The sequence below is a fragment of the Chlorocebus sabaeus genome, chromosome 7, assembly GCF_047675955.1.
Source record: "Chlorocebus sabaeus isolate Y175 chromosome 7, mChlSab1.0.hap1, whole genome shotgun sequence".
In the NCBI taxonomy this organism is placed as follows: Eukaryota; Metazoa; Chordata; class Mammalia; order Primates; family Cercopithecidae; genus Chlorocebus; species Chlorocebus sabaeus.
Window position 1 is genome coordinate 74,243,977 of NC_132910.1, and position 26,901 is coordinate 74,270,877.

General features: G+C 36.0%; 1 protein-coding gene and 1 long non-coding RNA gene across 4 annotated transcripts in view; one reads left to right on the forward strand and one right to left on the reverse strand.

Moving 5' to 3' along the window:
* The window catches only part of AFG2A (AFG2 AAA ATPase homolog A), a 368,649-nt gene that overhangs the window by 290,877 nt on the left and 50,871 nt on the right, over nucleotides 1-26,901 (forward strand). For all 3 annotated transcript variants that reach the window (XM_073017613.1, XM_007999733.3, XM_007999734.3), the window contains exon 15: nucleotides 6,805-6,969. In XM_073017613.1, the coding sequence (XP_072873714.1) occupies nucleotides 6,805-6,969 (165 nt within the window). The remainder of the gene's footprint in view (nucleotides 1-6,804; nucleotides 6,970-26,901) is intronic.
* LOC140712023 (uncharacterized) overlaps nucleotides 8,817-26,901 on the reverse strand; it is an 83,469-nt gene continuing 65,384 nt past the window's right edge. Inside the window, exon 3 of the long non-coding RNA XR_012093420.1 lies at nucleotides 8,817-9,270. This is a non-coding gene — a long non-coding RNA (uncharacterized lncRNA). The remainder of the gene's footprint in view (nucleotides 9,271-26,901) is intronic.

Sequence of the window (26,901 nt, forward strand, 5' to 3'; positions counted from 1 at the left end):
CAGCTCCTTTTCTTTTCTCACAGGGTGAGAAATGCTGTACTTGAACTTGGACTTTTTTCTTTGATGTACAATTAAATGATTAGAAAATAGGAAGTTAAAGTATTTGCAGTTAGAATGATCACGTTAGCCATGATGTAGATAAAGCAAGGAAAAAGAGGGAAAGAATAAGACTGCTGGCAGAAAAAACAACTAGCACAGCAGTTATGATATTCTAGACAAATGATTATGTTGGCTTGATTTCATTGAGTAAACATTTAGTGGTTGCCTTATATGTGCCATAGCTGAGCTTACAGTGTTTAATAAAATGAATGATTCCTGCCATTATATACAGTCTACAGTCTGTTGGGAAAGACAGACAGTAAACAAACACACAAATACACAATAAAGAAAAATGAGTAGAAGTGACAATTTTAAGAGAGATTTAAGTAGTGTTAGCCAGGTCTATGCATTAGTCGGATTTAAAGGAAGAAAGAGATTCCTAGAATAAATCCAAGGTTTCTTTGAGATAATTCAGTGCTGTTACCAAAGATCCACCTCTCTCTCTGGTTTCTGGAACTATTCTCTCCATGAATCATGATTCATTGATATGTTTTTATTAAAGTATAAAGGCTCAGTGCTGCTTTCCTTTCCTAGAGGAAGGCACTCCCTATATACACATACACACCCTTGTTGATTATTTTAAATGAATGGGAGCCAATAGGACCTGATTTTTCAAGGTGTCTATTTTAATACTTTTGTCTCAACAAGTATATCTATGTTAATGAAATTAGATTTGAGCATTTGATAGAACATGAAACAACTATTAAGTGTTGAATTTCAGAATTTATAAAAAAGAAAAGGCAGCCTTATAATTGCAGTGTAAGGTTTGATAGTTAAGACTCCTTCATGTGAAATACCAGATGTTTTGAGTCCTTGATATAAAGGTCAGAAGAAAAGAAGGATATTGGTTTCATAATAAACTATCATGTTTACAGTAATGACTATGCAGCGTAAGCTGTGGATATTTTGTTGTATAAGAATGGCAGGGGATCCTAGAACTGGGGGTTGGAAGGCCCATTTAAAAGGTCATCCAATATGATAATTTTTAGCACACAAGCAGATTTCAGGTGAACTCCCTCGAATTATTTGCAAAATTGGGGGTATTTTTGCCTCTGTATAGTTTGAGGGGAATTTTTGTCAAATGTACATAGGCACCTGTAATTAAAGAGCCGCCTTCATTTTCACACATGAGGAAACTGAGGCTGTTACAGATGTAGAGACTTGCCCAAGGTCTTGAATAAGTTCTCAGAAAGGGAGTTTGTTCTATGATTTGTTTTTTTAATAAAGTTTTAATGGAGAGACCACAATATCCAACATTGCCTTGCAGCCAGAAGGGTTCAGAGTATTAGAAAGCCTTGACTTGTTTTTTCATTGAATTGTCATATGGTGATTTTAATAATAATAGAACATGCTATCATTCAGAATACATTCTTCCACCCTAATATCCCAAAACAGTATTTTTAAAGAAATTCTAGGAAGGGTGTTAACTCATTCAGAGTTCTACAGGAAGGAAGGCTCTTTCCTACTATTTTTTAAGCATAACTTTCACTGACAAGATCAGGCCAGAAAAAGCCTAGCTGGCTGTTGGCCCAGACAATGTTATAATCATTGAAGTATACTCAACCTGCACTGCCTGAGGATAGCTACCGCTAAAAAAAAATAAATAAATAAGCACACACAGATGTATGCTGAGTGTTCCAGTGACTTAGCTGACATGTATGCTCTATATCCTTTGCTGTGTTCTTTCAACTATTAGAAAGGAAATTTTAAAATAGCCTAGAATTGTTACTCCAGTAGGGTGAAAAGGACAACTTCAACTTTAAAAAACGAACCAAGTTCTCCACGGCTTTATCCCAAGCAAGTAAATCAGTCTGGCACATAGTAGATGCTTAATAATTTTTTTGATAAGAGAATTGTTTAACTTTGTTAGTTATATTTCAGAAAGAGAATTTTGTTTGTTCATCAATAATGACTATCCTGTAGTGTCAAAATAGTAAAATTAAAAAGGACTGATTCAACATTTAGAAACCCCAGATTTCGGCCCAGTTTCTGTAAGTTATTATATGACCTTGAGCCTCATTTTCTTTGTCTTAATAAGGATATAATAATATCTAATTCCCAAAATTTGGGGGAATATTAAATGAGCTACAGTATGTGGAAGATGCTTCATAGATGCTTAAGCACTATATAAATATTAATGTTATTTGTCTTAGATAACATTTTCAATTTTGTAAATATGTGTTTACTGAAATCATCTTTATTTCCTGAGTCCTATATTTGTTTTAGATACAAAGAAGTGATTTCCATGATTGAAACAGAGTTTTGAATTCTTTGATAAAATACATTTTAAGAAAGCTAATCATGCATCATTTATATTTAATGAATTAATGTTAGGTGTATAGAATTGTCTGCAAAGAATTAAAACACTCATTTTTAAGCAAGGGAAATATATTTATTTTATGATTTTTCCTAATTGAATTTTGGCCAGCTAATTTGTGTATAAGTTAAGAATTGATTGATAGAGATTTGGTAGACAATCACCCTCTTCTAGGTATCATAACATATATAAAAAGTATACAACAGCATTTTCCAAAGTGGAAAAGGAATATTAGTCTTTGAGATGTTCCATGATTAGAGTTTGGGAATTTAAAATAGAATTTTTACATACTACCATAGGTTTCTCCTGGATATTTTTATTACCCATTAATGTAAGTTACAAAAATTCCTTCATATAGAAACCTATACAAACCTTTTATTTTGTTTCTACACAGTGTTCTCTGAATTTATTTAACAAGAAAACCCTACATTTGTTAACGTTCACTCAAGTATTTTATAAAGCACTGGTATGAGATATAATGGTCTTGACCCCATGGATTTTAACAGTCTATTTGGAACTCTAAGTATGAACATGGTGAAGTACATTAAAACAAAACAACAAACAAACAAAAACAAAACAAATTAACTATGAGATTGTGAAATGGTTGTAATATATGTCACCAAATTGGTAGCTAAATCATAGAAATTGATCTGTCACAGCTCGTTAAATAAGTAGTCTTTCTCTTACATGACTTCTTATGTGATTTTTTTCCAAACTCCTTAGTCAAAGAAGATAATCTTTCCAGACTGAGAAATTTGAAAATATCTTTATTCCCCTTTAAATTTACTGATTTATAAATACTGGGAGTCTAACAAATGCAAATTACTACTCTTTATTAATCCTTTTTATTTAGTTTCAGCTTATATACAATAATTGTGTCAACTTATATGTACAAGTCAATTATTTTAGACATGTGTAAACCTGTGAAACCATGTCTGCAATAAGGTGTAGAACATCCCCATCACCTTCAAAAGATTGCTTTTGTCCCTTTGCAGTCCATCTTTCCCTCTTCCTCAGGTTGCAGTCAACCACTAGTCTGCTTTTTGCTACTATAGATTAGATTAGACTTTGTAAATATTTTATATAAATGCAGTATGTACTCTTTTATGTCTGTTCTATTTGACTCAGCATGATGAGACTCATGCACATTGCTGAGTGTTCATTATTTCCTTTCTATTGTTGAGTAGTATTCCATTATATGTTTTGACTATTCACTCATTTGGGTTGTTTACAATTTTAGCTATTGTGAATAAAGCTACTGTGGGCCAGGCACAGTGGCTCACACTTGTAATCTCAGCACTTTAGGAGGCCAAGGTGGGTGGATCACTTGGACGTAAGCATTTGAGACCAACCTGAGCAACATGGCAAGACCCCATCTTTACTGAAAATACAAAAGAAATAGCTGGGGCCAGGTGCAGTGGCTCAAGCCTGTAATCCCAGCACTTTGGGAGGCCGTGGCAGGCGGATCACCTGAGGTCAAGAGTTCGAGACCAGCCTGGCCAATATGGCAAAATCCCATCTCTAATAAAAATACAAAAAATTAGCCAGGCATGGTGGTGGGCACCTCTAATCCCAGCTACTTGGGAGGCTGAGGTGGGAGAATCGCTTGAACCCAGGAGGCGGAGGTTGCAGTGAGCAGAGATTGCACCATTACACTCCAGCCTGAGCAACAAGAGTGAAATGCCACCTCAAAAAAAAAAAAAAAAAAAAAAGGCTGGGCATGGTGGTGCACACCTGTGATTCCAGCTACCTGGGAGGCTGAGAAGAGAGGATCACTTGAGCGCAGGAGGTAGAGGAAAATCTGTGAACTTCTATATATGAGTCTTTGTGTAGATATGGGTTTTTTCTTCTTAGGTAACTACCTAGGAGTGAAATAATTAGGTTGTTAGGTTTAACTTCTTAAGAAGCTGACAAATAGCTTTCCAAAGTGGTTGTACTATTTTATATTCCCATTAACAGTGTATGTAAGTTCTAGCTGCTCCATGTCCTTGATCGGTCTTTGGTATTGTTAGTGTCTTTAATTTTCATCATTCTTATGATGATGTAATGGTATCTCACTGTGGTTTAAATTTGCATTGATCTGATAGCTAATGATGTTAAGTATCTTTTCACAAACTTACCTCACAAAGGAAGCTGTATGGTTAGCAAGTATGTTCAAATTTTTAGTTCAGTTACTTTGGGTTGTTTATTTTCCTATTATTGAATTGTGAGGATTCTTTATATAGTTTGGATACAAGCCCTTTGTCAAATATGCATATTGTGAATATTTTATCCCAGTCTGTGACTTGTCTTTTCGTTTTCTAAAGGTACATTTTGAAGAGAAATTTTGTTTTGATTTTTGTAAAGACCAGTTTATCCATTTTTTTCTTTTATACTTCTAGAAGTTTTATAGTTTTAACTCATATATTTCAAGTTTATTTTTCAGTATGCTGTGAGGTAAGGGTCAATGTTCATTTTTTTCATATGGACTTCTAGTATTCACAGTACCATTTCCTAAGATAATTTCCTTGTTGAGTGCCTTAAAATCAATATGGACTTCCTTTTTCTATTTTATTTATCTGTATCTTTATCCTCTAGATACTCTCATGCTGTCTTGTTTCTTTAGCATTATAAATTTTGAAGTAGTGTAAGTTTTTCTACTTGGTTCTTTTTAAAAGTTGCTAAAACTTGCCACATTCCCTCTGTAGATACACAGAGAGAGAGATTTTAGACACATACCTCTTTTCAACCACTTTGAGATAATTCACGTATCGTAAAATTCACTATTTGAAATATTTAATTTATTGATTTTTAGTATATTCACAGATATGTATAACCATCACAATAGTCAATTGTACATATCTTATTCATGCTTTCTTCTATTACCAAGAGCAATGTCTGCTATGTAATACATGCTCACCAAATTTTTCTGAATAAGTGAATTAACTAGTTGTAAAATAATGTAGGCATTAGCCTCTAGTAAAATATTAGGAAGGCTCATTTGACTGCATTCAGCTCTAGAAGTATTCTTTTATTAAAACTGTGCTATTTTGAGGTATCTCTGAAACAGCTAACAGCTTAGCCCAGCTATAGATAGAGAGATACAGATATAGATACAGATTTTTTTTTAATGGAATCTCACTCTGTCACTCAGACTGGAGTGCAGTAGTGCTATCTCGGCTCACTGCAACCTCCGCCTCCTGGGCTCCAGTGATCCTCTCACCTTAGCCTCCTGAGTAGCTGGGTAGCCTCCTGAGTGGCTGGGACTACAGGCATGCACCACTGTGCCCAGCTAATTTTTGTATTCTTTTGTAGAGATAGTGTTTTGTCATGTTGCCCAGGCTGGTCTCGAACTCCTGGACTCAAGCAATCCGCCCTCCTTGCCCTTCCAAAGTGCTGGGATTGGCTGGGCATGGTGGCTCACGCCTGTAATCCCAGCACTCTGGGAGGCCGAGGCAGGTGGATTGAACTCCTGAGGGTCAGGAGTTCGAGACGTGCCTGGTCATCATGGTGAAACCCCATCTCTACTAAAAATATAAAAATTATCCAGGCGTGGTGGCATGTGCCTGTAGTCCCAGCTTCTAGGGAGGCTGAGGCAGGAGAATCTTGCAGTGAGCCGAGACTGCACTCCAGCCTGGGTGGCAGATGAGATTCTGTCTCAAAAAGAAAAAAAAACAAAAGAAACACAAAATGCTGGGATTACAGGCATGAGCCACCAGGCCTGTCCTTAAACCATATTTTAATAGTTATTTAAGGAAGTTACAAAAAAAATTCCTCTTGATATAATGAGTGCAAATTATTTGCACATTTTTGAAAAGAGAATAGTCATCTTTTATTCACCTGATAATTGCTGAGAAGGGAAACCCTCCCATAAATACTGCTTCTCTTTTTTTTTTTTTTTTTTTTTTTTTGAGACAGAGTCTTGCTCTGTCACCAAGGCTGGAGTGCAGTGGGGCAATCTTGGTTCACTGCAATCTCTACCTCCCGGGTTCAAGCAGTTCTCTGCTTTAGCCTCCCGAGTAGCTGGGATTACAGGCGCCCATCACCATGCCTGGCTAATTTTTTTTTTTTTTTTTTTTTTTTTTTTGTATTTTTAGTAGAGACAGGGTTTCATCATGTTGGCCAAGCTGGTCTTGAACTGCTGACCTCCTGATCCACCCACCTCAGCCTCCCAAAGTGCTGGGATTACAGGCGTGAGCCACCGCGCCTAGCCTTCTATTTTCAAAAGTACTCCTGACATTGTTTGTATCTGTGACATAGATTATGGAATCTCTGGTACTTGTTTTATTTACCAATTATGGATAATAGTGAATTGTTCGTGAAATTCCAGACATCCTTCCCTAGGTGTCTTTGAGGTGGAATGTCAGTTCTGAGCCCAGTTAATTCATGTTGCCTCATTTTCTTTATAGGCTTTGATGCGACCTGGAAGAATTGATAGAATCATCTATGTACCTTTACCGGATGCAGCAACAAGAAGGGAAATATTTAAGCTGCAGTTTCACTCCATGCCTGTCAGTAATGAAGTTGACCTGGATGAACTCATCCTTCAAACTGATGCATACTCAGGAGCAGAGGTAAGATAGTTCCCTTCAAAATACGTTGGTGGGAGGAAAGCAGTGGCTTGAGGTCATTAAGCAAAATAAATTGCTTGCTGTGAGGTGTTTTAAATGACCATATACTAAGAAATCTTGAAACAGGAAGTGCATTACATGACATAGTCACTAAGTTAAATTGCACTTTGCGTGGCTTCTATTATATCACAATTGTTTTTTACTTGCTCCTATTATTTCTCAAAATGTAGTGTTCAGAGGAATTGCATAATATAGTGAGAAGAACACTAGACTAGAAGTAGATTCTTCCACTGGGTTTCTTAATACAGCAGTTTCTAACCAATCACACACTTCTCTAACTTTGCTTTCTTTACCCATCAAATGAAAATGATACTACTACCTTCCCTGCTGTTTCCTTGTGGAGAGCATAGAAATGAAATTAGAATATCATGAGTATAAAGGGCAAAGCAAAGAGATTGTATCATTATCATCTTTTTATCATTTTGGCAAGTTATCTCAGTCTAATTTTGTATTAAAGATTCTCTCACAGTAAAAGGGACCCTCTGCCCTTACCTCTGAAGATAAACTCTTGACAAGAACAGGAAGACCTCTGTGAAAATACGAAAATGACTTTTATGTATGACAGATAAACATTTTTTCTCTCCTTGCCAACTCTTTACTTAAGCTATTTTTATTTACCAAATAAAATTGCATGAAGTAATTGTGCAACTTTCTACCTGCATTTCTTAAGGAAAGGACCAACTATGTACCTCGACACAGAAATAGCATCTGTCACACCAATGATGTGGACTTGTAATGGGAAACTAATATTTTTTTAAGTTTGAGGTTGCAGATTATTTTTATTCTGAATTACTCAGTAGGCTAGGACTCCACATTCTATTTTGCTTGCTATTGTTTTCATTCGTCTTATGTAAACACCGAAGAGATTACCATATGACAGATCATTAGTGGTACTCAGAGAGTCTATTTGAAACTGGACTTAGTGTATCATGCAGTCATAGCTAATAACAACAGCCAAAATAAATCCCAGATTTATTCATTGTTTTGCCCCAAGAGCCGTAGATATAGATAGACAGTCCCCAACTTACGACAGTTTGACTTAAGATTTTGGGGCCTTACAATGGTGCAAAAGTGGTACACACTCGTTACACTCCTCAACTTACAATACAGCTATATCTGGATAAATTCATCTTAAGTTGAAAATAATAAGTCAAAAATATCGTAAGTCAAAAAAACACATATATGCATTTTCAACTTAGACATGTTCCACTAATGATGGGTTTACCAGAACATAGCCCCGTCATAAGTTGAGGAGCATTTGTATTTGATTTTCCTCCTTTATATTTTTCAAGTCCACGGGAATAAAAAGCCATGTGGAAAGTAGCTTGAGAAGCAGTTGAAGTGCTCTCACCTTTAACTCCTCTGAAACAATGATCTTTATGACCATCCACAAAGTAAAAATGAACATAGAGTTATGGTTAACTGACTGTTCCAACATTTCTAGAATTCAGTTTTTGATTTGAGACAAGGGCTGGCATCATGTATGAGGATATGGCAATTTGCAGGAAACAGCAAGAGGAAGATGAAGAAACCATAAATCTCTCACTTGAGTGAACTGGAAGAGCAGTTAGCAAGATATAAATGTGCCTTTCTTACTTTTAAGTAATTCATGGTAGTAACATCGAAGTGCAAAACAAAAATAAAACCCAGTGAGATTCTGTCTGGCTAAAAGGAAAAAAACCCTTATTTGATGCCAGCAATTATTGTACTGGCTTGCTAATCCTTATATAGTACACTTCTTATTTGATCTAACATGTAAGCACATTTGTGATTAATTTTTATATGAGATCTTCTGAAAATCGTCACAGGAAAAGTAGCAGAAAATTCTCTTTCCTGAAATTATATTTTTGTGTTCCATAATGCTTGGGTTGGGGAGGGAATCCCATTGTGGTCCTATTTATAATTAGTATACTATTACAACTCATAGAAATTTTGCTAACAGCTACGTCTTAGTAGTTCTGTGGTTTCTAATTTAGATGAGGCAGGTTTGTTCCCTGTTGAAGGTTTTGGTTTTGTTTTGTTTGGTTTGGTTTGGTTTGGTTTGGTTTGGTCTGAATAGTTAGGCAGTTCACACAGTTGTTTTAGGAAAATTATTATTATTTCTTTAAAAGTCTTAAAGTTAATAAACAGGAGATTTAGGACAGGTTAAATAATGCTTACGATAAAAGGTTTCATCTCTCTTCTGTTTCTCTGTCTTCATACAGAACCTTCTACATGGCACATGTTTAACAAGCACTTGATAAACTGTGGGGAAAAAAGATTTTTAAATTAGATTTAGGAAAAATAGATTTCAGTTCTCATTTATTACAAGAGGAGCCCTCTAACTCCCTACTGTAGACAGCCATTTTCTCAGAGTTGGAGTGTCTCTTTGGCCACTTTGGGTATAAAAATGAAACTACTATCAATTAATTGTCCTCACAAGAGAATAGTATATTATATTCAAGATTATATAAAATTAATTTTATTTAACTGTATACTATTAGCTATGTGAACAAGAATTTGGGCAGGAAAGCCAGAGACAAGGAAATTCCTAGCACTCTAATTGTTTTTTAGAAACAAAATGTTGAAGTGTAGTGAGCATTTTTTATTTTTAGTGAAAAAGTTTTAGAGGATGATTAAGATGAAGATGATACTGGTACTTTTTTTTGAGACAGAGTTTCGCCCTTGTCTCCGAGACAAGGATGCAGTGACGCGATCTTGGCTTACTGCAGCCTCCGCCTCCTGGGTTCAATCAATTCTCCTGCCTCAGCCTCCCAAGTGGCTGGGATTACAGGCACCTACCACCACGCCCAGCTAATTTTTGCATTTTTAGTACAGACGGAGTTTCACCACATTGGCCAGGCTGGTCTTGAACTCCTGATCTCAGGTGATCCGCCCTCCTCGGCCTCCCAAAGTCCTGAGATTACAAGTGTGAGCCTCCATGCCCACTACTGGTACTTTTAATGACAGGGATGAGAAGAGGTTACTTTAAAAAATTATTTTCTTTTCACTTGGTTATTTATTTTGCCCAATCAGCACTGTTCCATAAAAGCTTAGATGAGCTCAGTGTTTGAAATAGCTCCTTCTGCTCAAAGTTACTTCATTTTTCCTCTGTGGAGAGGCTATACAGAGAATTGAAGCACTTTTGTAAGCCTCAGGAAACTCTCAAGAGGAAGTCTGTCACCAGCTAGAAGGGGAATACAGCCGTTAGGGAGCAGCCTCTGAGGGGAGACTGAAGCAGGTTGCATCTTTCAGCCATCTCTGCCACCTGCCACTCGTTGTCCCTGTGGCTGTGGCCCTCATTGTCCTGGCTTCTTGGCTGTAGCTCTCAGTTAATGAAAAAACATGTGCCATTTAAAAGCAGCTGGGAGTTTCTCTCAGGAGAAAGTCAGTCTTTTTGGTTATCACTATTGTTTTCTTTTGCTTTGATTTTTGTTTTTTAAGTTATTTGTAGCAATTCCACCTTATTTATTCATGTTTCTTTTATCAAATTATCCCAGTTACTTTTGGAAGAGTTTTATCTCTAACAGGAAATCAACTGTCATAAATATGTTTACAGAAAAGGCAATAACTGGGCTCATTACCCCATGTGCCCTATGCTTGGGAACACAGGTGATGAGTAAGATGCATAATTTATTCTGTGTATCGGAATTTGCTGACATAGGCCAAAGACGGATATCTGTAAAAGTGGGGTTGAATTTTTATTTGCATTTGGATATTATCCTCCTTTATTATCCTCCTTTCAGTGAATCCCCTGGGATTGCCAATTTGTGAGGGAGTCAGGCCCTTCTTGGCCAGTTTGTAAATCTCCTCCCTTCCATCTTCAGAGGCCAGCTTCAGCCAAGTGGGGACACTGCGGTGACAGGGAAGAGCCGATTGGGACAGGCCCTTTCTGGGAGCAGGCATGCAACTCATGATGTGGCAGTCAGGAGCAAAAAAACACCTCCTTTTCTTTAAAATGTAAAATTTGCTTACTATAGTCATTTTTTAATTATAATCTTATGAATCTAGCTCTAGAAAATCTTTCTAAAGCAATTCATTGGAGTTAAATACATTTCCCACTGAGTTTTCAAAAAGCTTTAACTTCATGTAAACTTAGTCTATTTATTTTATTTTTTAATGATCCGTCAGGCCCTGAATTCTGTTTTGTAGTCTATGCCTTCCTGGGTCTAATAATAGCACAAGATCTTCACGCCAGCTTGACATTAAAAAAATCACCTTCTAGTTTGCCTCATTAATTCAAGAAGGGTCCTATTCACTATGCTTGAGCTATTATAGCTAATAAAAGGAGAGCCTTAAATTACTTTTCTATCTCACTGATTAACATTTCTTCTGACATCTTCTCTTTTTCTCCCACACAGTGAAAACAGAGGGAGCAATTATAGCCACTTAAAATGTCTGTACTCTTCCTACGCGAAGTCTCTTGTGATAGTATTCCCCAAACTAAAATATCAGAGTCATTGCATTAGAATCAGGCATAGATTGTTCATCTGACCAGTCAAACAACACATCTGAGATAGGAATAAGGATTCTAAGGAAGGACCATTTGACCTGGTCTTCAGCTCTCTACTTATTATTGTTAGAAAGCAGCTAGCAGCAGTGTACTTGTCTCCAAAGTGAAGCAGAGCACCACAGTACTTAGCACCCTCCTATAGACCAGGGGTCCCCAATTTCCTGGCCGCGGACCAGTACTAGTACCGCACAGCATGAGTGAGTGGCAGGCAAGTGAGCATTACAGCCTGAGCTCTGCCTCCTGTTAGATCAACAGTGGCATTAGACTCTCATAGGAGCACGAACCCTATTGTGAACTATGCATATGAGCGATCTAGGTTGTGTGCTCCCTATGAGAATCTAATGCCTGAGAACAGTTTCATTCCAAAACCATACCCCACCCCATTTGTGGAAAAATTGTCTTCCACAAAACCAGTCCCTGGTGCCAAAAGGGTTGGGGACTGTCTGCAACCTATTTTTCCTGCCTAATCAGAAACTGCCCTATGAAAACATGCTGCTATCACCAAGTGGTCTACTATTTTTACTTGAGATCTTCTTTGCTATCTCTGTATTCTTTCTTGTGTATATTTTTTAGATACACTAAAATTCTGTATCTATGCCCCAGAATTTCAAAATACTCAGTGCCCTGTATCTGCAGGTTCCATCTGCAAATTCAACCAACTGGGAATAGAAAATATTCAGAAAAAAGAAACAATAAAAAATAACAATACAACAACAAAAAGTACAAATTTGAAAATATAGCATAACAACTATATAGCATTTACATTATATCAGGTGTCATAAGTAATCTAGAGATGACTTATACAAGAGGATGTGCACAGGTTATATGCAAATACTATGCCATTTTATATAAGGGACTTCAGCATCCTCGGATTTTGGTATCTAAGGGGCTCCTGGAACCAGTTGCCCTTGGATACCAAGGGCCAACTGTATTCTTTCCTTACACGACCTACTGAAATAACTATAACTACTTTGTCATTAAACCATAATGACCACCCCACCAAGAAATAGCCTATTCTTTTGTACTCTTTTACACTTATTTTTGTTTCACTTGTTTAGCTGCTACTATATTTTTTCCTGTAGTAGTTTTATTTTTTTAGAGACAGATTTCTTCTGACATCTTCTCTTTTTCTCCCACACAGTGAAAACAGAAGGAGCAATTATAGCCACTTAAAATGTCTGTACTCTTCCTACGTGAAGTCTCTTGTGATAGAATTCCCCAAACTAAAATATCGGAGTCATTGCATGAGACAGGGTCTCATTCTAACGCCCAGGCTGGAGTGCAGTGTCATGATCATACCTTACTGCAACCTTGAACTCCTGGGCTTAAGTGGTCCTTCTGCCCAAGCCTCCTGAGTAGCTCAGAATAGAGGTGCATGCCACTGTGCCCAGCTAATTTTTTAAAAAAAATTTGTAGACACTGGGGGGGTCGCACCATATCTGGTCTAAGCAGTCCTCCTACCTCAGCCTCCTAAACTGTTGGGATTACAGGCCTGAGCCACTGTGTCTGGCCTCTGTAGTTATTTTAACATGAGCAGCTGCCTCATCTCCCCAAACAGATTCTCTAGGGCAGAGATCAGTTCTTGCACTTCTTAAAGTCTGGCAAAGCAGTTGTCTCACACACACTTGGTGGGCATTAATATTAGATGGGTGGTAGATTTATTGTTGATTCTAAGTCATTTTACCAACCAAAAATGTCAGTTTTAACATTTGCTGAAGTGGCACTTTCTAGTTTTAATCATATTTTGATATACATTATCTATCTGAGTACCCTAACTCTGTGAGAGCAGTGCTATAGCAAAAGAACTAAAGTCAAGCAAAAGCAATTGGCTTGTCTGAGATCCCACAGCAAATAAGTGACAAACCTGGGACCAGAAAGCAGGTCTCTCAATTCCACTTGAAGGACTCTTCACGATCTCCTAATGCCTCTGAGTCAACACAACATTCTTGGAAACTTTCACAGTTCCCTTTGACATCTCTGAATATTTGATAAAAGTTTGTCAATTCCTGTGAATAGTGACTTAGCAAACTAAACAGCAGATATGAAATATCTGTACCATTTTTATACATTTTTCTCTTACAGTAATTGTCTTTACCTACCTTGTTTTCATCTTCTCCAAAAAAGTATAAGCTACCTAAAGTTAGGAACCTTGTTTTTATCAATTAATTTCTTTTATTTCCTAGGTATTGTGAATAATATTTGCAGTTTAGAATGAAAGGTATAAATAACAAAGTTCTATATAATGTATTTCTGTGGCATGATCTAGTGATGTGCAGAATGCTGTAGGAGAAAGGAGGAGGAGTAACTCACACTACCTGGGATTAAATGAGATAGATGATACCCAGAAGAATTTTTTTTCTGAGTTTTGATGAGCGGATGGAAAGGCAGAGATGAATGAAAGAACATGGTGTGGTCTAAAATCAGTTAAAGGTTGAATATGATTGGCAGAAAGAGTCTTCATGTGGAAGTAGTAGGGGATGAAGCAGAAAAAGTAGGTCAGATTTAAATGTGAAGGAACTTGAATATCATCTGAACTTGCTTTTCTCCTTTCAGCAAGGGAGAACCATTGAAAAATGTGATGACCATTGTGGTCAGATTTGTGTTATTGAAAGATTTGTGGCATTTGTGTCCGAAGCCACCACTAGCTAGCCTACCAAGCACCATTACATGAATTAGAAAAAGGTGCTCCTTTACCCCACTTGGTGACAACTTTCTGTTAGGGCAAAAAGCTCGTCAGAGCATGAGCAACATTTCAGCCCTATTTGCCCCCCTTGGCTGGGCACCCTTTTGTAGATACAAGCTTTACATCTGTACAAGGTGTCTTATTTTTCTCTGATCCACCTTTGTCTCCCTCACAATGCCTAGCATAGCACCTTATGTAGTTATTTTCGTTAAACAAATGGAGATTTTACATCTCAAATATATAAACTACTTTCTGTAACTTTAAGATTTACCTCATAAGCACTTGCATAAAAATAAATTGGGCTATTAAAGATGTCTTTTGTAGAAGATACACAAATGGCCAACAAACATATGAAAAAATAGTCATCATCACTAATGATCAGGAAAATGAAAATCAAAACCACAATGCAGTACCACCTTACCCCTATAAGAATAGCCATAATCAAAAAATAATAGATGAGGGCGTGGATGTGGTAAAAAGGAAATATCATTACACTGCTGGTGGGAATGTAAACTAGTACAACCACTATGGAAAACAGTGTGGCGATTCCTTAAAGAACTAAAAGTAGAACTACCATTTGATCCAGTAATCCCACTACTGGTATCTACCCAGAGGAAATAAGTCATTATATGACAAAGATACTTACACATGCATGTTTATAGCAGCACAATTCGCAATTGCAAAAATATGGAACCAGCCCAATGGATAAAGAAATTGTGGCGCATATATACACCATGGAATACTACTCAGCCATAAAAAGGAACGAAATAATGGTGTTTGCAGCAATCTGGATGGAATTGGCAACCATTATTCTAAGTGAAGTAACTCAGAAATGGAAACCCAAACATCTTATGTTCTCACTCAAAAGTGGGAGCGAAGCTATGAGGATGCAAAGGCATAAGAATGATACAATGGACTTTGGGGACTGAGGGAAAAGGGTGTGAGAGGAGTGAGGGATAAAAGAGTACACACTGGGTACAGTGTACACTGCTTGGGTGATGGGTGCACCAAAATCTCAGAAATCACCACTAAAGAACTTATCCATGTAACCAAATACCATGTGTTCCCCAAAAACCTATTGAAATAAAAAATGATAATAAATTTAATAAAAGAACTTGTGTGCAAACTTAAACCTGCCATGAGGTACAGCACTTGGTATAAATTGCTAGAATATTAAGATTAAGGTGGATTATATCCTCTGAGCTATATTATATAACTTTGAATATAAACTGTAAGAACAAAGGCATAATCTCTGTACCTGTTTAGTGGCTAAAATATGGCTTCTCTGCTGTAAATGAATTATGAAAGGATCCTTCAGAGCAAAAATCAGCATATGCTAAAAGTAGATATTTAGGACTGTAACGTTTCAGCTAGTCCCACACCACTCCCCTTTTCCCTTCCTCAGTATTTTATGATCTACATGCTAAGTGAAGAAATTTGGGAAAAGCCAAGACCCATCATGGCCACCTAGAACAATGTAAGTTTAGCCAAATCATTTATCATGTCTAGAACTCACTTTCATCTTTTAATAAGGGGATAGGAAAATGGTCTTTTTATAATCCTTTCAAGTGTTAAAAATCTGTGTGGTTATATACCTGTCATAAATTAAATTAATTATATAAGGAATCCCTTAGGGATTGGACCTCCAGAGATATGTAGTATGGTTACACTTCTCTTACAGTCTGTCCAGAAAGCTGGGATCTTGGGATCTTAGTCAATGCCTCTAAATATTTTCTTCTGTGGCCAAAAGATATTAATTATGGCACCAGAAGAATGGGGACCTTAAATGACTCTGACAGTACATAGAACTTGGATTTTAATAAAATTCTCCTTAGCAAACTTTAATAGTTTTCCACTGAGTAGAAATGAACATTTCACATGCTCAGAGAGTTGAAGGCCTAGTGATTTTTTACCCTGACATCTTTGGTTGTTCTGCTTTTCACCTTCCTTAAGAACAGCTAGTCAAGTTCACTATCTATGATTTTGGAGATACTTGGATAAAAAGGGTTATAGAATGGAAATATGCAGCAGCCAGCTTTTTCCTTAAACTCTTTGTTGGGAACGTAAGTGAAGGTTACAGAATTACAGTGTTGTTCATTTTAACTTACAATTTTTAAAACTTCAGTGTATGGAGATACAATTTACTTACAGTGTATGGAGATTCTCTGTATTTCCAAACGTCACCTTCTGCTTAAATTGGCAACAAAAGTACATTCAGCTTACCTGAAGGCTATTTTAGATAGGATGTTTACACCAAAGCTAATCATACTCCAGAACACATTGTGCTGCCATACCTGTATTGCTGACTCTATGCCAGGTATTTAAAACTGCTGTGAGTTTACAAGAAGTATTAGTCAGAAAGGAAGTGGATATTGAATGAGAGGCTGGTTAGCAACAAACTTAATATACCATTTTACACCCAAACATGGAAGTCTTTTTATAGGGAAGAAGTATATCCAGTGAACAAGTTAGTCAGGACCTACCAGATAATCTAGTCCCCAAGGCTGATATCCAGAGTAGATCTGTATCTATGGGGAATTACTCAAGCCAATGATAATGCCGATTTGAGCATTTTAACATTCCACCTTATTTCTACTCTTCCAAATTCTCAGTCTATTTCCTCATTCTGTTTCTCCAAAATTTTATATAAACCATTAGATCTTCAGAAGAGTGATAAAATGGAGACGGGGGGAAGGTTCTGTTAACCTGAGAGGAGCTTATGATTTTAAAAAAGAGATGTGCAAAGCATGCTATTAACTCTGCAGCATAGATTCTGGTAGTGACAGTTATTTTTGTTTGGTTATTTGAAGTGATGGAAGGCTGATTTCTAATAATAACCTAATTGATCTATATATGAAAAGATACACATGTAAAAACTGTTTCTTCTTTTAAGAACTTTTTTTAAACTATATGAAATTGAATTATGGTTAAGCACCCTGAGTTATGGAATGAGAAAGCTGTGAATCCAAATGCCAAGTCTTCCATTTCCTAGGTATGTGACCTTTTAATTCATATGTAAATAAGGCTAAGAGAGGTCCTTAACTTCATAGTTGTCCAGATTAGATGACATAATTTATATAAGGTGCTTATCCTAGTAAGCACATAACAGGTGCTCAGTAAATCAATTTTGTTATAATCAGCAAATTTAATTTGATATGTAGTATTAAAAAATTTACAATTTGCCTAATTTTTTCACATTATGTTGCCATAGATTTTATGAATACTCATAATAAATGTTTCATTTATATATCTTGTTTTCAGTTTTAATGGTGTGTTCTTTAAGCTATATTTAATAGTTTACATGCAGCATTTATTTCACCTGATTTATATTTATAAACATCTGTAATCCTATTTTTATTTTTTTCTTATTAAGGATGTATACTGTTTTTTACTTTTCAAATGTGTAAAGCTAATGTTTTACACTTTCAAATGTGTAAAGCTAATGTTTTTTATAAACTGCCTGCATAATGTCCCTATTTCGGCATATTCTTTAGTTAATTGCTAGTTTCTCGCCTATAGCTTCTTCCTTTTTTTACATGTCTTGTTAATTGAAAAGAAAAAAAACAGTAAACCAACTTTAGAAAGTTCAGGGTTTCTGTTTCCACTAGAATAATTGTTTAGGAAATAAGCATACCTCATTATTTTGCTCTTTTTTTGAAGTTAGGATCGGACCCCAGTGTTTAGGTAATAAGGCTGAGAAGTCTAATGCTGAGGATAGTATCACCACATATCTGTTATTCAGTGTATGAAACACACAGTTGACATGTTCTCATTCTTCATCCCCAAATGACCATAATTCTGAGCTCTGAAAGAAGTCATTCTGTTAGAATGTTATTAAACTTTATAAAATGGTTGTTCAGAGCTGTAGTGCAGTGGTTACACTGTTCTTAAAGAAACCCTCCACTAGGTTTTAGAAACTGAAAAACAGAATTTAACCATGCCTTAGACTGACTAGAAAGAAAAGTAGAAAGAATTTAGATTCATAGGGTTTTCTCTTTTTATTTTGTTTGTGTTTCCAATTTCCAAAGATTATTTCTGATGTTCTTTAATAATAGCTCACTCCCTATTTACTATTAAATTCTGGAAAATGGGTTTTGCTTTTATATTTGCAGCAAAGTTTCCCTGTTTAGGAGCAAAGGAACTTTTGGTATAGTAAACCTGCTACTTTACCATTGTGGAAGTTCCACATCATAAATTAGATATTTTCCCTTTTTCTTCAAAATTAAAAATAAGTCACACTACTTTTGGCACTTGGACAGGACAGTCTTTCAGTGACAGCAAAATTAGCCTTTTGGCATATTTTTATTCACTTTGAAAGAATCCTTAAGGAGTGGTTTTATGTTTGAAAGCAAGAATTGTATTTACTTTGCCTCAGGTAAATTTATTGCCTGAATATGTAAAAAAATGTAAGTCAAACACTCTTAGATAAAAACAAATTAGTATCAAAAGATTTCATTACAATAACTTTTCTATATTTTATGACATAAAATAGTATATAATTAAGTTCTATATTATTTTGAACTTTTATTTTTGCTACTACAGTAGTGATACATCTTGAGGAACTCCAAGGGGCCTAACATAAGTTTACACAGGTATTTGAAGAATCAGTTGACTCACTGTCTGAACTGAATAATGTCTGTAAAGCTATGTTTAAATATATCCCTATATTGAAACTAATCATGGCTTATAAGCTAATCACCCATGAAAAGTGTATATTTTCTTTTTAATAGCCAGTATATTTGACAATCAATATATAATTTATATTTATATTCATAGACACACACAGTTTCCAATTGGTATTTCAATGCCTCTTTCCTAAATATGAGTTAAAAACTAAGGACCACTAATATTTGAAGAAAGCTAAAAATATAAAAGACAGTTTAAAACAAGCACAGGGAGAAGAGAGATAATTAGGGAGCAGATGAAAAAAAAAAGAGACAAGAATAATACGACCACAAAACAGGCACCAGAAGCTCTAAAACAGAAGGCTCAATTGTTCCTTAATTGAAAATGTGAAACATTCAGGTAGAAATAAAAAACAAATAGAAGAATTGGATGATCAAGTTGAAAAAGTCTCCCAGAAAGTCAAACAAAAAGACAAAGAGATGAGAACTGTAGACATGGTAACATCTGACTAATAGAGGTCTCAGAAGGAACAATGAAATTAGAAGAGAGAAAACTATCAAAGCTTCTTTCCAAGAATTGAACATTAAACTTCTGGATGGAAAGCCTTTACCAAGTGTCTGGCCTCAAACCATCACATTCAGAGGACTAAAAATTTCGATTGCCACAAATTTATCAACAGCAGAAGCTATAAGACAGGAGAGCTATCTTGAAATTTCTGAGGGGAAATTGTTTCCAACCTAGAGTTCTATATCTAGCCGAACAATGAAATCATATGTGAAGATGGAATAAATTCATTTTAGACATGCAAGACCTAAAATATGTTTATCTTCATGCATGTCTTTTTAGGAAGTTACTAGTAAATGCATTCCACCAAAAACAAGGAAAAAACATGGGATCCAGGAAACAGGTCGTTCAGCACATGAGAACAGTGAAGAGAATTCTCAGAGCAATAAAGAAATGCTGGAAAAGACATTTTTAAGCTTTTCTATAAATCTGTCAAGGAAATTCATTCTCATCAAGTTGTCACTATTTGACTCTACTTTCCAATTGAGAATAAATAATAAGAAAGACTAGTAGGTGAAAGTTACATCAGCTACACTGGGAATTATAAAAGCAAAGTATTGCCTGAAGAAACCATCATATATTCTTTTCACCTCTTTATTCCGATCCAGAACTATGTTTCTCCATGAAAGCTTTATTTTAGAATTCAGTGTTACTGTTTTCTGTAATTTTTAAAACTTCAAATGTGTAGTTTCTGAAAGATTTTAATAGCAGAATCTTTCCCCTCCATCAAATAAAACCGTATGTGGGAAGCCCATTATATTGGATCTACTTTGGCGAGGTCCCTGTCCCACCTGCATGCCTCTTCCTCCTCCCCGGGCATGCTGCCTCCTCTGAGGCACCTTGGAGATTCCGCAGAGCAGTTTAAAAACTGTTACTGTAGCAAAAACACTGCTGAACACATGGCTTCATTCTTATTTCTCAGAAACATGAGTACCCATTCGTTTCATGAACTCACAGAAACAAAACATTCTTGTGACATGGCTTGCATAGTGGGTTGTGTGCCTCTGTATCTGTGAAATGAGCACTGAAAGTCCATCTTGACAAGTTTGCACCTATCTGAATATATTCCTTTTAAATGAAATGTCTTTGCCTTGGTTTCAAATAAAAATTGAAGCCTCTAGTTTTTACATTCCTGACATTTTAAAGTTTGAAATTAGTAACTCATGTTTCTTTTCCCTTGTAAGTATGAGCTGAGACAAATATGAAGCACCAAAATAGCACTGTACTATGGGTGGGGAACCTGCATTTCAGCTGCTCCTTGTAATACATCCTTCATCCCCCTTAATGCAGTCTTTTCTTTTTCTGATGTCACCTTTGTAAAAGAAGCTGTTCAAAGATTCATTGTTCAGGTTTTTTTTTGTTTTGCTGTTGAAATGGATTCTCACTCTGTCGCCAGGCTGGAGTGCAGTGGCATGATCTCGGCTCACTACAAGCTCCACCTCCCAGGTTCAAGCGACTCTCCTGCCTCAGCCTCCCAAGTAGCTGGGACTACAGATGCCCGCCACCTTGCCCGGCTAATTATTTGTATTTTAGTAGAGACGGGGTTTCACCATGTTGGCCAGGATGGTCTCGATTTCCTGACCTCATGATCCGCCCGCCTCGGCTTCCCAAAGTGCTGGGATTACAGGCGTGAGCCACCACACCCGGCCAGATTTATAGTTTTAAATAACTTTGCAGATGTAATCTTTTCTGGTAAATAAAACTAAGAGATAGGGCTAAATGATAAAAACAGACTAACTTAATATTACGGGAATTTTAGTTTTTATCTAGTGTGGTCATTATGGGATGTCTGTCACATCAGAATTGAATCTTCCTGTGCACCATGAAAATGTAAAAGATAAAACAGTAGAGCATGACAATAACTATCTAGTCTGAAAAATGATTTATCATCGGTGGATATTTTAAAAATGCCAACTCTGTTGCCTTTACTGCATGTATACCCTCTGTGGGGAATGGTACTCCCTAACCAAATATTTTGTGAATTGGTTAATGTTTAATTAATATTGATTAGCAAGGCTTAGAAATGTAAAAAAGAAATAGCTATAAAACTTGTGTGCTTTGTGCATCAAAGAATTTAGTGCATGTTGCTTTCTCATTTACTTATTCCTTTTAGGTTCTTCAGCGAAATAATGCAAAAAACATAGCTCATGAAATTAAAGAGGAATACTTAAGCAGAAAAATAAAAAAGATTTTAAAAAGAAAGAGGAATATAACATCTTAAAAACCTCACCTTTTATATCCTTACTTATAATTTTAAGAATTAAAATCTTGAGCAAGTGCCTATCTTGGCAGGCAAATTATTTGACATAAAGTTTGATCAAAGTACAATTAGAAGAAAACTCAGAATCATAGCTGGAAATGTTATTATCTTCTTAGGTTCAACCTAAAAAGCCAGTGTACATACCGGTTAGCATTTCAAACTCAGAGGATTTGTTTTCATCTTAAAGACAATGAAAGGCCAGCTGCATTTAGAAATCAACAACAATCCATCATTTTTATCCCTCAGTCATTCTCTAAGGGTATTTTTTTGTGATACCTGTGAAGAAGCAAAGCCATGAAGGTATGTCAGTTATAACCAAATTTGCACTACTGATGATGCCGTTGTAGACAACTGCAGAACAATGCTGGAGAGTGAATATAGCACTCCAGAAAAGCCTCTCACTTAGGTGCCAAGTTCAAGGCCCAAGAATTACTTAAATATACCTTTAAAGATAAATTATGTCTTCCCAACTTTCTAAGAAAATAATAGTGGGAATGGCTTGAGAATGTTCTTCTATGCTTTTTTGCCATCTTCTGGCTTTTTTCACTTGTGAAAACAGCATCAATCATTGTTGTTTTGGTTTTTTGTTTTGTTTTGTTTTAATTAAATAAGGATCATTTTATTATCAAGAATTGAAGGTTTCTGCGAATTTCTGCCAGCAGGGTCATAGCTGCCAGCAGTGCACAGCTTTGGTGTGAGGTAATAGGGGTTCCATGTGGATACTGTCCCTAGACTAAGGGAAAGCCCCGTTGCTGAGGCTTATTTGGTGATTCTGCCTACCAGCCCCATTTTAAATAGCTTATCATGTGTGGTTCATGGCTTGTAGGATGCTTATTCCTCTGGGTTAAGTTTTCCTCTTATTCTCCTTTGGTGTCTAGCTGACTTAGTTGTGAGAGCAGAAGATTACCTGGGTGCTTGAGACCCATTGTTCATGTGACGGAACTGTGATGCACATACATTTGAATACATTTAAGTTTTTTTATTTGCCATTTCTAACTTATACTGGAAAGCCATCCTGGTCCTACAGTTAAAATTTTCCCTGAGTATTATTCCTAATATTTTTTTTTTTTTTTTCATTCCCCAAAATGATGTTTACAATTCTCATTTTCTCACTGGCACATTAGTAAAATTTACTTATGCTGGTTTTGAAAGGTTTAGAATAATCAGTATTTCACTTGCTAAAAATCGAAACATTAACAATAATACACTGTAATACATAGTGAAATTATTTGAGGCATTGACACCAATGATCTTTCCTATCAACTTATAAATGCTTCCACTGATCAGCAAAGGTAGTGCAAGATTTCATCACTCAGTCCTGATACTCAGATAACACCAGAGTAGTCAGGGTGACACTGTTGAGCTTCTGACTGCTAGAAAATGTTTTGCTTTCCATTTTTCAAAGATAGTTGTTGACAGATAATCCATTCTCTTTGGGTATGTATGTAATGAAAATAGCCACCGTGAGCTCAGTAAACCCCTCCTTACTAAATATACACAAAAGTCCATTTTTATGTTTTTGTTATTTGCAAAACTTGGTTATGTACAGTAACACGAACATACAAACTTCCCCCTTCATGCTTATTTGCTGTTTACCAATATCATTACCCTTGAGACTCCAGCATTAGATGCTATATGGCTGTACAAATTGGTTTGGGATTACAGTCGTCTCTCCTCAGAACCCCACTTAGCAATTTCTTTGATTCTCAGGGAAAAATGCTCCAGCAGAAGTAGACCTTTAGGAATTAGAGACAAGTTACAACCAAAGGAGGGTCATATCTACCTGCAGAAGCTTATAAAAGCACATGAGATACAAGCATCGTGGACTACTCACATTGACATCTACTTGCAGATGCTGGTCATTAGTGACTTCACTGAGCACTGAGGGCAGTTTCATTGAAGGAGCAGTAAGGGCAAAAACTAGATCATAGAGAACTAAAGTCAAAATAGTAGTTGAAATTTATTCTGGATATCTCCTTTCAAGAATTTTGAATGAAAAAGAGAGGAGAGAGATGAGATTGGTAACTAGAGAAATACTGGTAGGGGCAAGGTATATTCATAGAATGGAAGAGACTTGAACATGTTTATAGGTTGAAGTGGAAGAGTCAGCAGAGAGAAGAGTGTGAAAATATCCAACAGAAAAATGAGAAAGGGGATAACTAATGAAGGAAGATCACAGAGGACTGCAGTCATGGACACAAAGAAAGGTTTTGCCTTCAGCTGAAGGATAGGAGACTTTATTCTCTTATTCAGAAAGAAGTAAGAATGATTGTGAATATAGACAATTTCTTAGGTAGAGGGCTAGAAAGGTGAAAAGGGTGGTTGGACTCAGTCATCGCTGAGCCTCAACCTAAAGGCCTTTTCCACGAATCTTTTATTTTATATTACTGGATCCATATATAATGAGCTACATTAACATTGGGTTTTACTGTACATTATGCATAGTATAATACATAGAAAGTCTGATCCCTCTTTTTAAATAATATATAGAAATCCAAACTTTATCAATGTAAACATACTGAGTTTGAGGTGTCTATGGATCATCTTAATGGAGATGTCATACAGATTAGCTTTCATTTTTAAATTTCTCCCTATTTCATTGAAAATATAATTCACTATATAAACTTCTAATACAGCTATATTACATAAAGACAAAGGAGAAGCTCTATATGTATGGATGATCACATACTAATGGAAGATTTTTTAAATTGTAAATTAATAATGTTTCCTAGACAAGGCAATAGGATTGAGTATACAAGTTGAACATCCCTAATCTGAATCCAAAATCCAAAATGCTCCAAAATCCAAAACTTTTTGAGCACTGGCATGATGCCCCAAGTGGAAAATTCCACACCTGACTTCATGTGATGGGCTGCAGTAAAACATTGTTTCATGCACATGATTATTTATTGTATAAAATTTCTTTCAGGCTATCTGTGTAAGATGTAGATGAAACACAAATGAAGTTCATGTTTAGACTTGGATCCCATCCCCAAGAGAAATTATTATGTATATGCAAATATTCCAGAATCCAAAATTTAAATACTTCTGGTTTCAAGCATTTTGGAATAGGGTTACTTAACCTGTACTGAGGTGACAGGTAATCTCTTAGTCTTCTGGCTTTATATAATTACTAGTTAGCTCAGGACTTGTCTATGTTAGAAGTCTTGTCCATGCCACATTTTTTCCGGTTAAACTTCTACTGTAGCTTTTTCTTATTTTCTGACCTGCTTGATAATGTATTCTTATATTCATTCTCACAGTGAATTAGTCTATAGAGTGCATTAGTTATAACTCAGTGTATTCTTAAAGGGTTTCCTCAATTATTTTATATTTGACTTGCAATAATCTGAAAACTATTTTCATTTTCCATACATAATGGCTTTGTAATTCAGTGTTAAAGCTTTGGAATCTTCAGAGTGAATTGATAAAAGAAAACTAATAGTGCCTGGCCCCCAGTTTGCACTTAATAAATGTTTGATGAATGAAAGACTGAATGCATGCAATTTCATTTTTGTGAAAGTTTACCATACTAAAAACTCTCTAATTTTTTTTTAAAAGAAATAGTACATGTTCTTTTTGAACTCTCTGAAACCATTGAATCTTAACCATAATAACAAATAACTTTTATGAGTCCCAAGCTAGAGATAAAGAGACCTAGTTACTTCCTTTTACCTTGGGTATGAGTTTTGATATTTGATGATAACAAATTTGGATCGTTGCTGGTTTGGGCAAGATTCAGATTAATTATATAAAAGAGTACATAATTTAAAAAAAAAACAAAAAGAAAACCTATCATATCCTGTTACCCAGTTCTCTGGTACAAGAGCTTTAGGCACTGATTTAATCTTGAAATGATAATTGGACTTCCCACTAGATTAGCCCATATGTTTTGAGAGGCTGTCTGGTAATGAGAGGATGTCATTCCTATATGAAGGAACATGAGGCAAGAATCCAGAATGAAGAACCATTAGTCTGCCTTACCAGAGTTCTAACAACACTGTGATCTGAAAATGTTTTGGCCAAAGTCAGATTTACTGAGGGTCATAATTTTCAGTAAAAAGAATCCCAGAGGAAGTTATTTGATGGTTGGAATAAAAATATGACTTATACACTACATGATTCAGCTGCTTTGGTGTTGTTTTTTGAGTTGTACCCATATATTCACCTTCACATCCAAGTGTGCTGGAAATAGTTTGTGTTCTGATTGAATTATGTTCTCCTTAATTTCCTCTGCAATGCTTTTCCCTCAGGCAGACCTTTGAGTGATTGTCTTTTTTACCTCCTCCATTTATACCATTCTCATTTTATGTGTTCAAGTTAAATGTGAACAGTGCAAACAACTACGCTGTAAAACATACCATTTCTTTCCTTGAATCAATGCATTCACTTTTCTGGTAAATGATTTTGGCGGCCTGCAGAAACCAAATGATGAGACCCCTGTAGGTGGTGAAGAGGAGTTTGCAAGCAATGTTTGCATAAAGTTCTCCTGGCCTCTTCTGCTCTTGTTTGGTTTGTTCTTTTAAACACTGTCTTAACTACAAAATTTTTTTTTATGACTTTGGTCTCTTTGGAGCAAGGAAAATGACCTGGAGGGACAGTCCTATGGCAGTCCAGCTTATATTCTTATGTAATTGACTTAACTGATGTATGCCTTGGTTTTCCTTTTTGTATATATATATAACTTTTATTTTAGGTTCAAGTGGTACATGTGCAGGTTTGTTACATAGGTAAACTGCATGTCATGGGGGTTTCATGTACAGATCATTTCATTGCCCAGGTAATAAGCACAGTATCAGATAGGTATTTTTTCTGATCCTCTCCTTTCGCCAACCCCCCAACCTCAAGTAGGCCTTAGTGTCTATTGTTCCCCTCTTTGTGTCCATGTGTTCTTGTTGTTTACCTTCTTATAAGTGAGAACATGTGGTATTTTGTTTTCTGCTGCTGCGTCAGTTTGCTTAGGATAATGGCCTCCAGCTTCATCTACGCTGCTGCAAAAGACATGACCTTGTTTTTTATGGCTGCATAGTATTCTGTGATATATATGTGCCATTTTTTCTTTACCCAGTCTACTATTAATAAGCATCTAGGTTGACTCCATATCTTTGCTATTATGAATAGTGCTACAGTGAACATACATATGCATGTGTCTTTATTGTAGAATGATTTCTATTCCTTTGAGTATCTACCCCGTAATGGGACTGCTGGCTTAAATGATAATTCTGTTTTGAATTCTTTGAGGAATTGCCA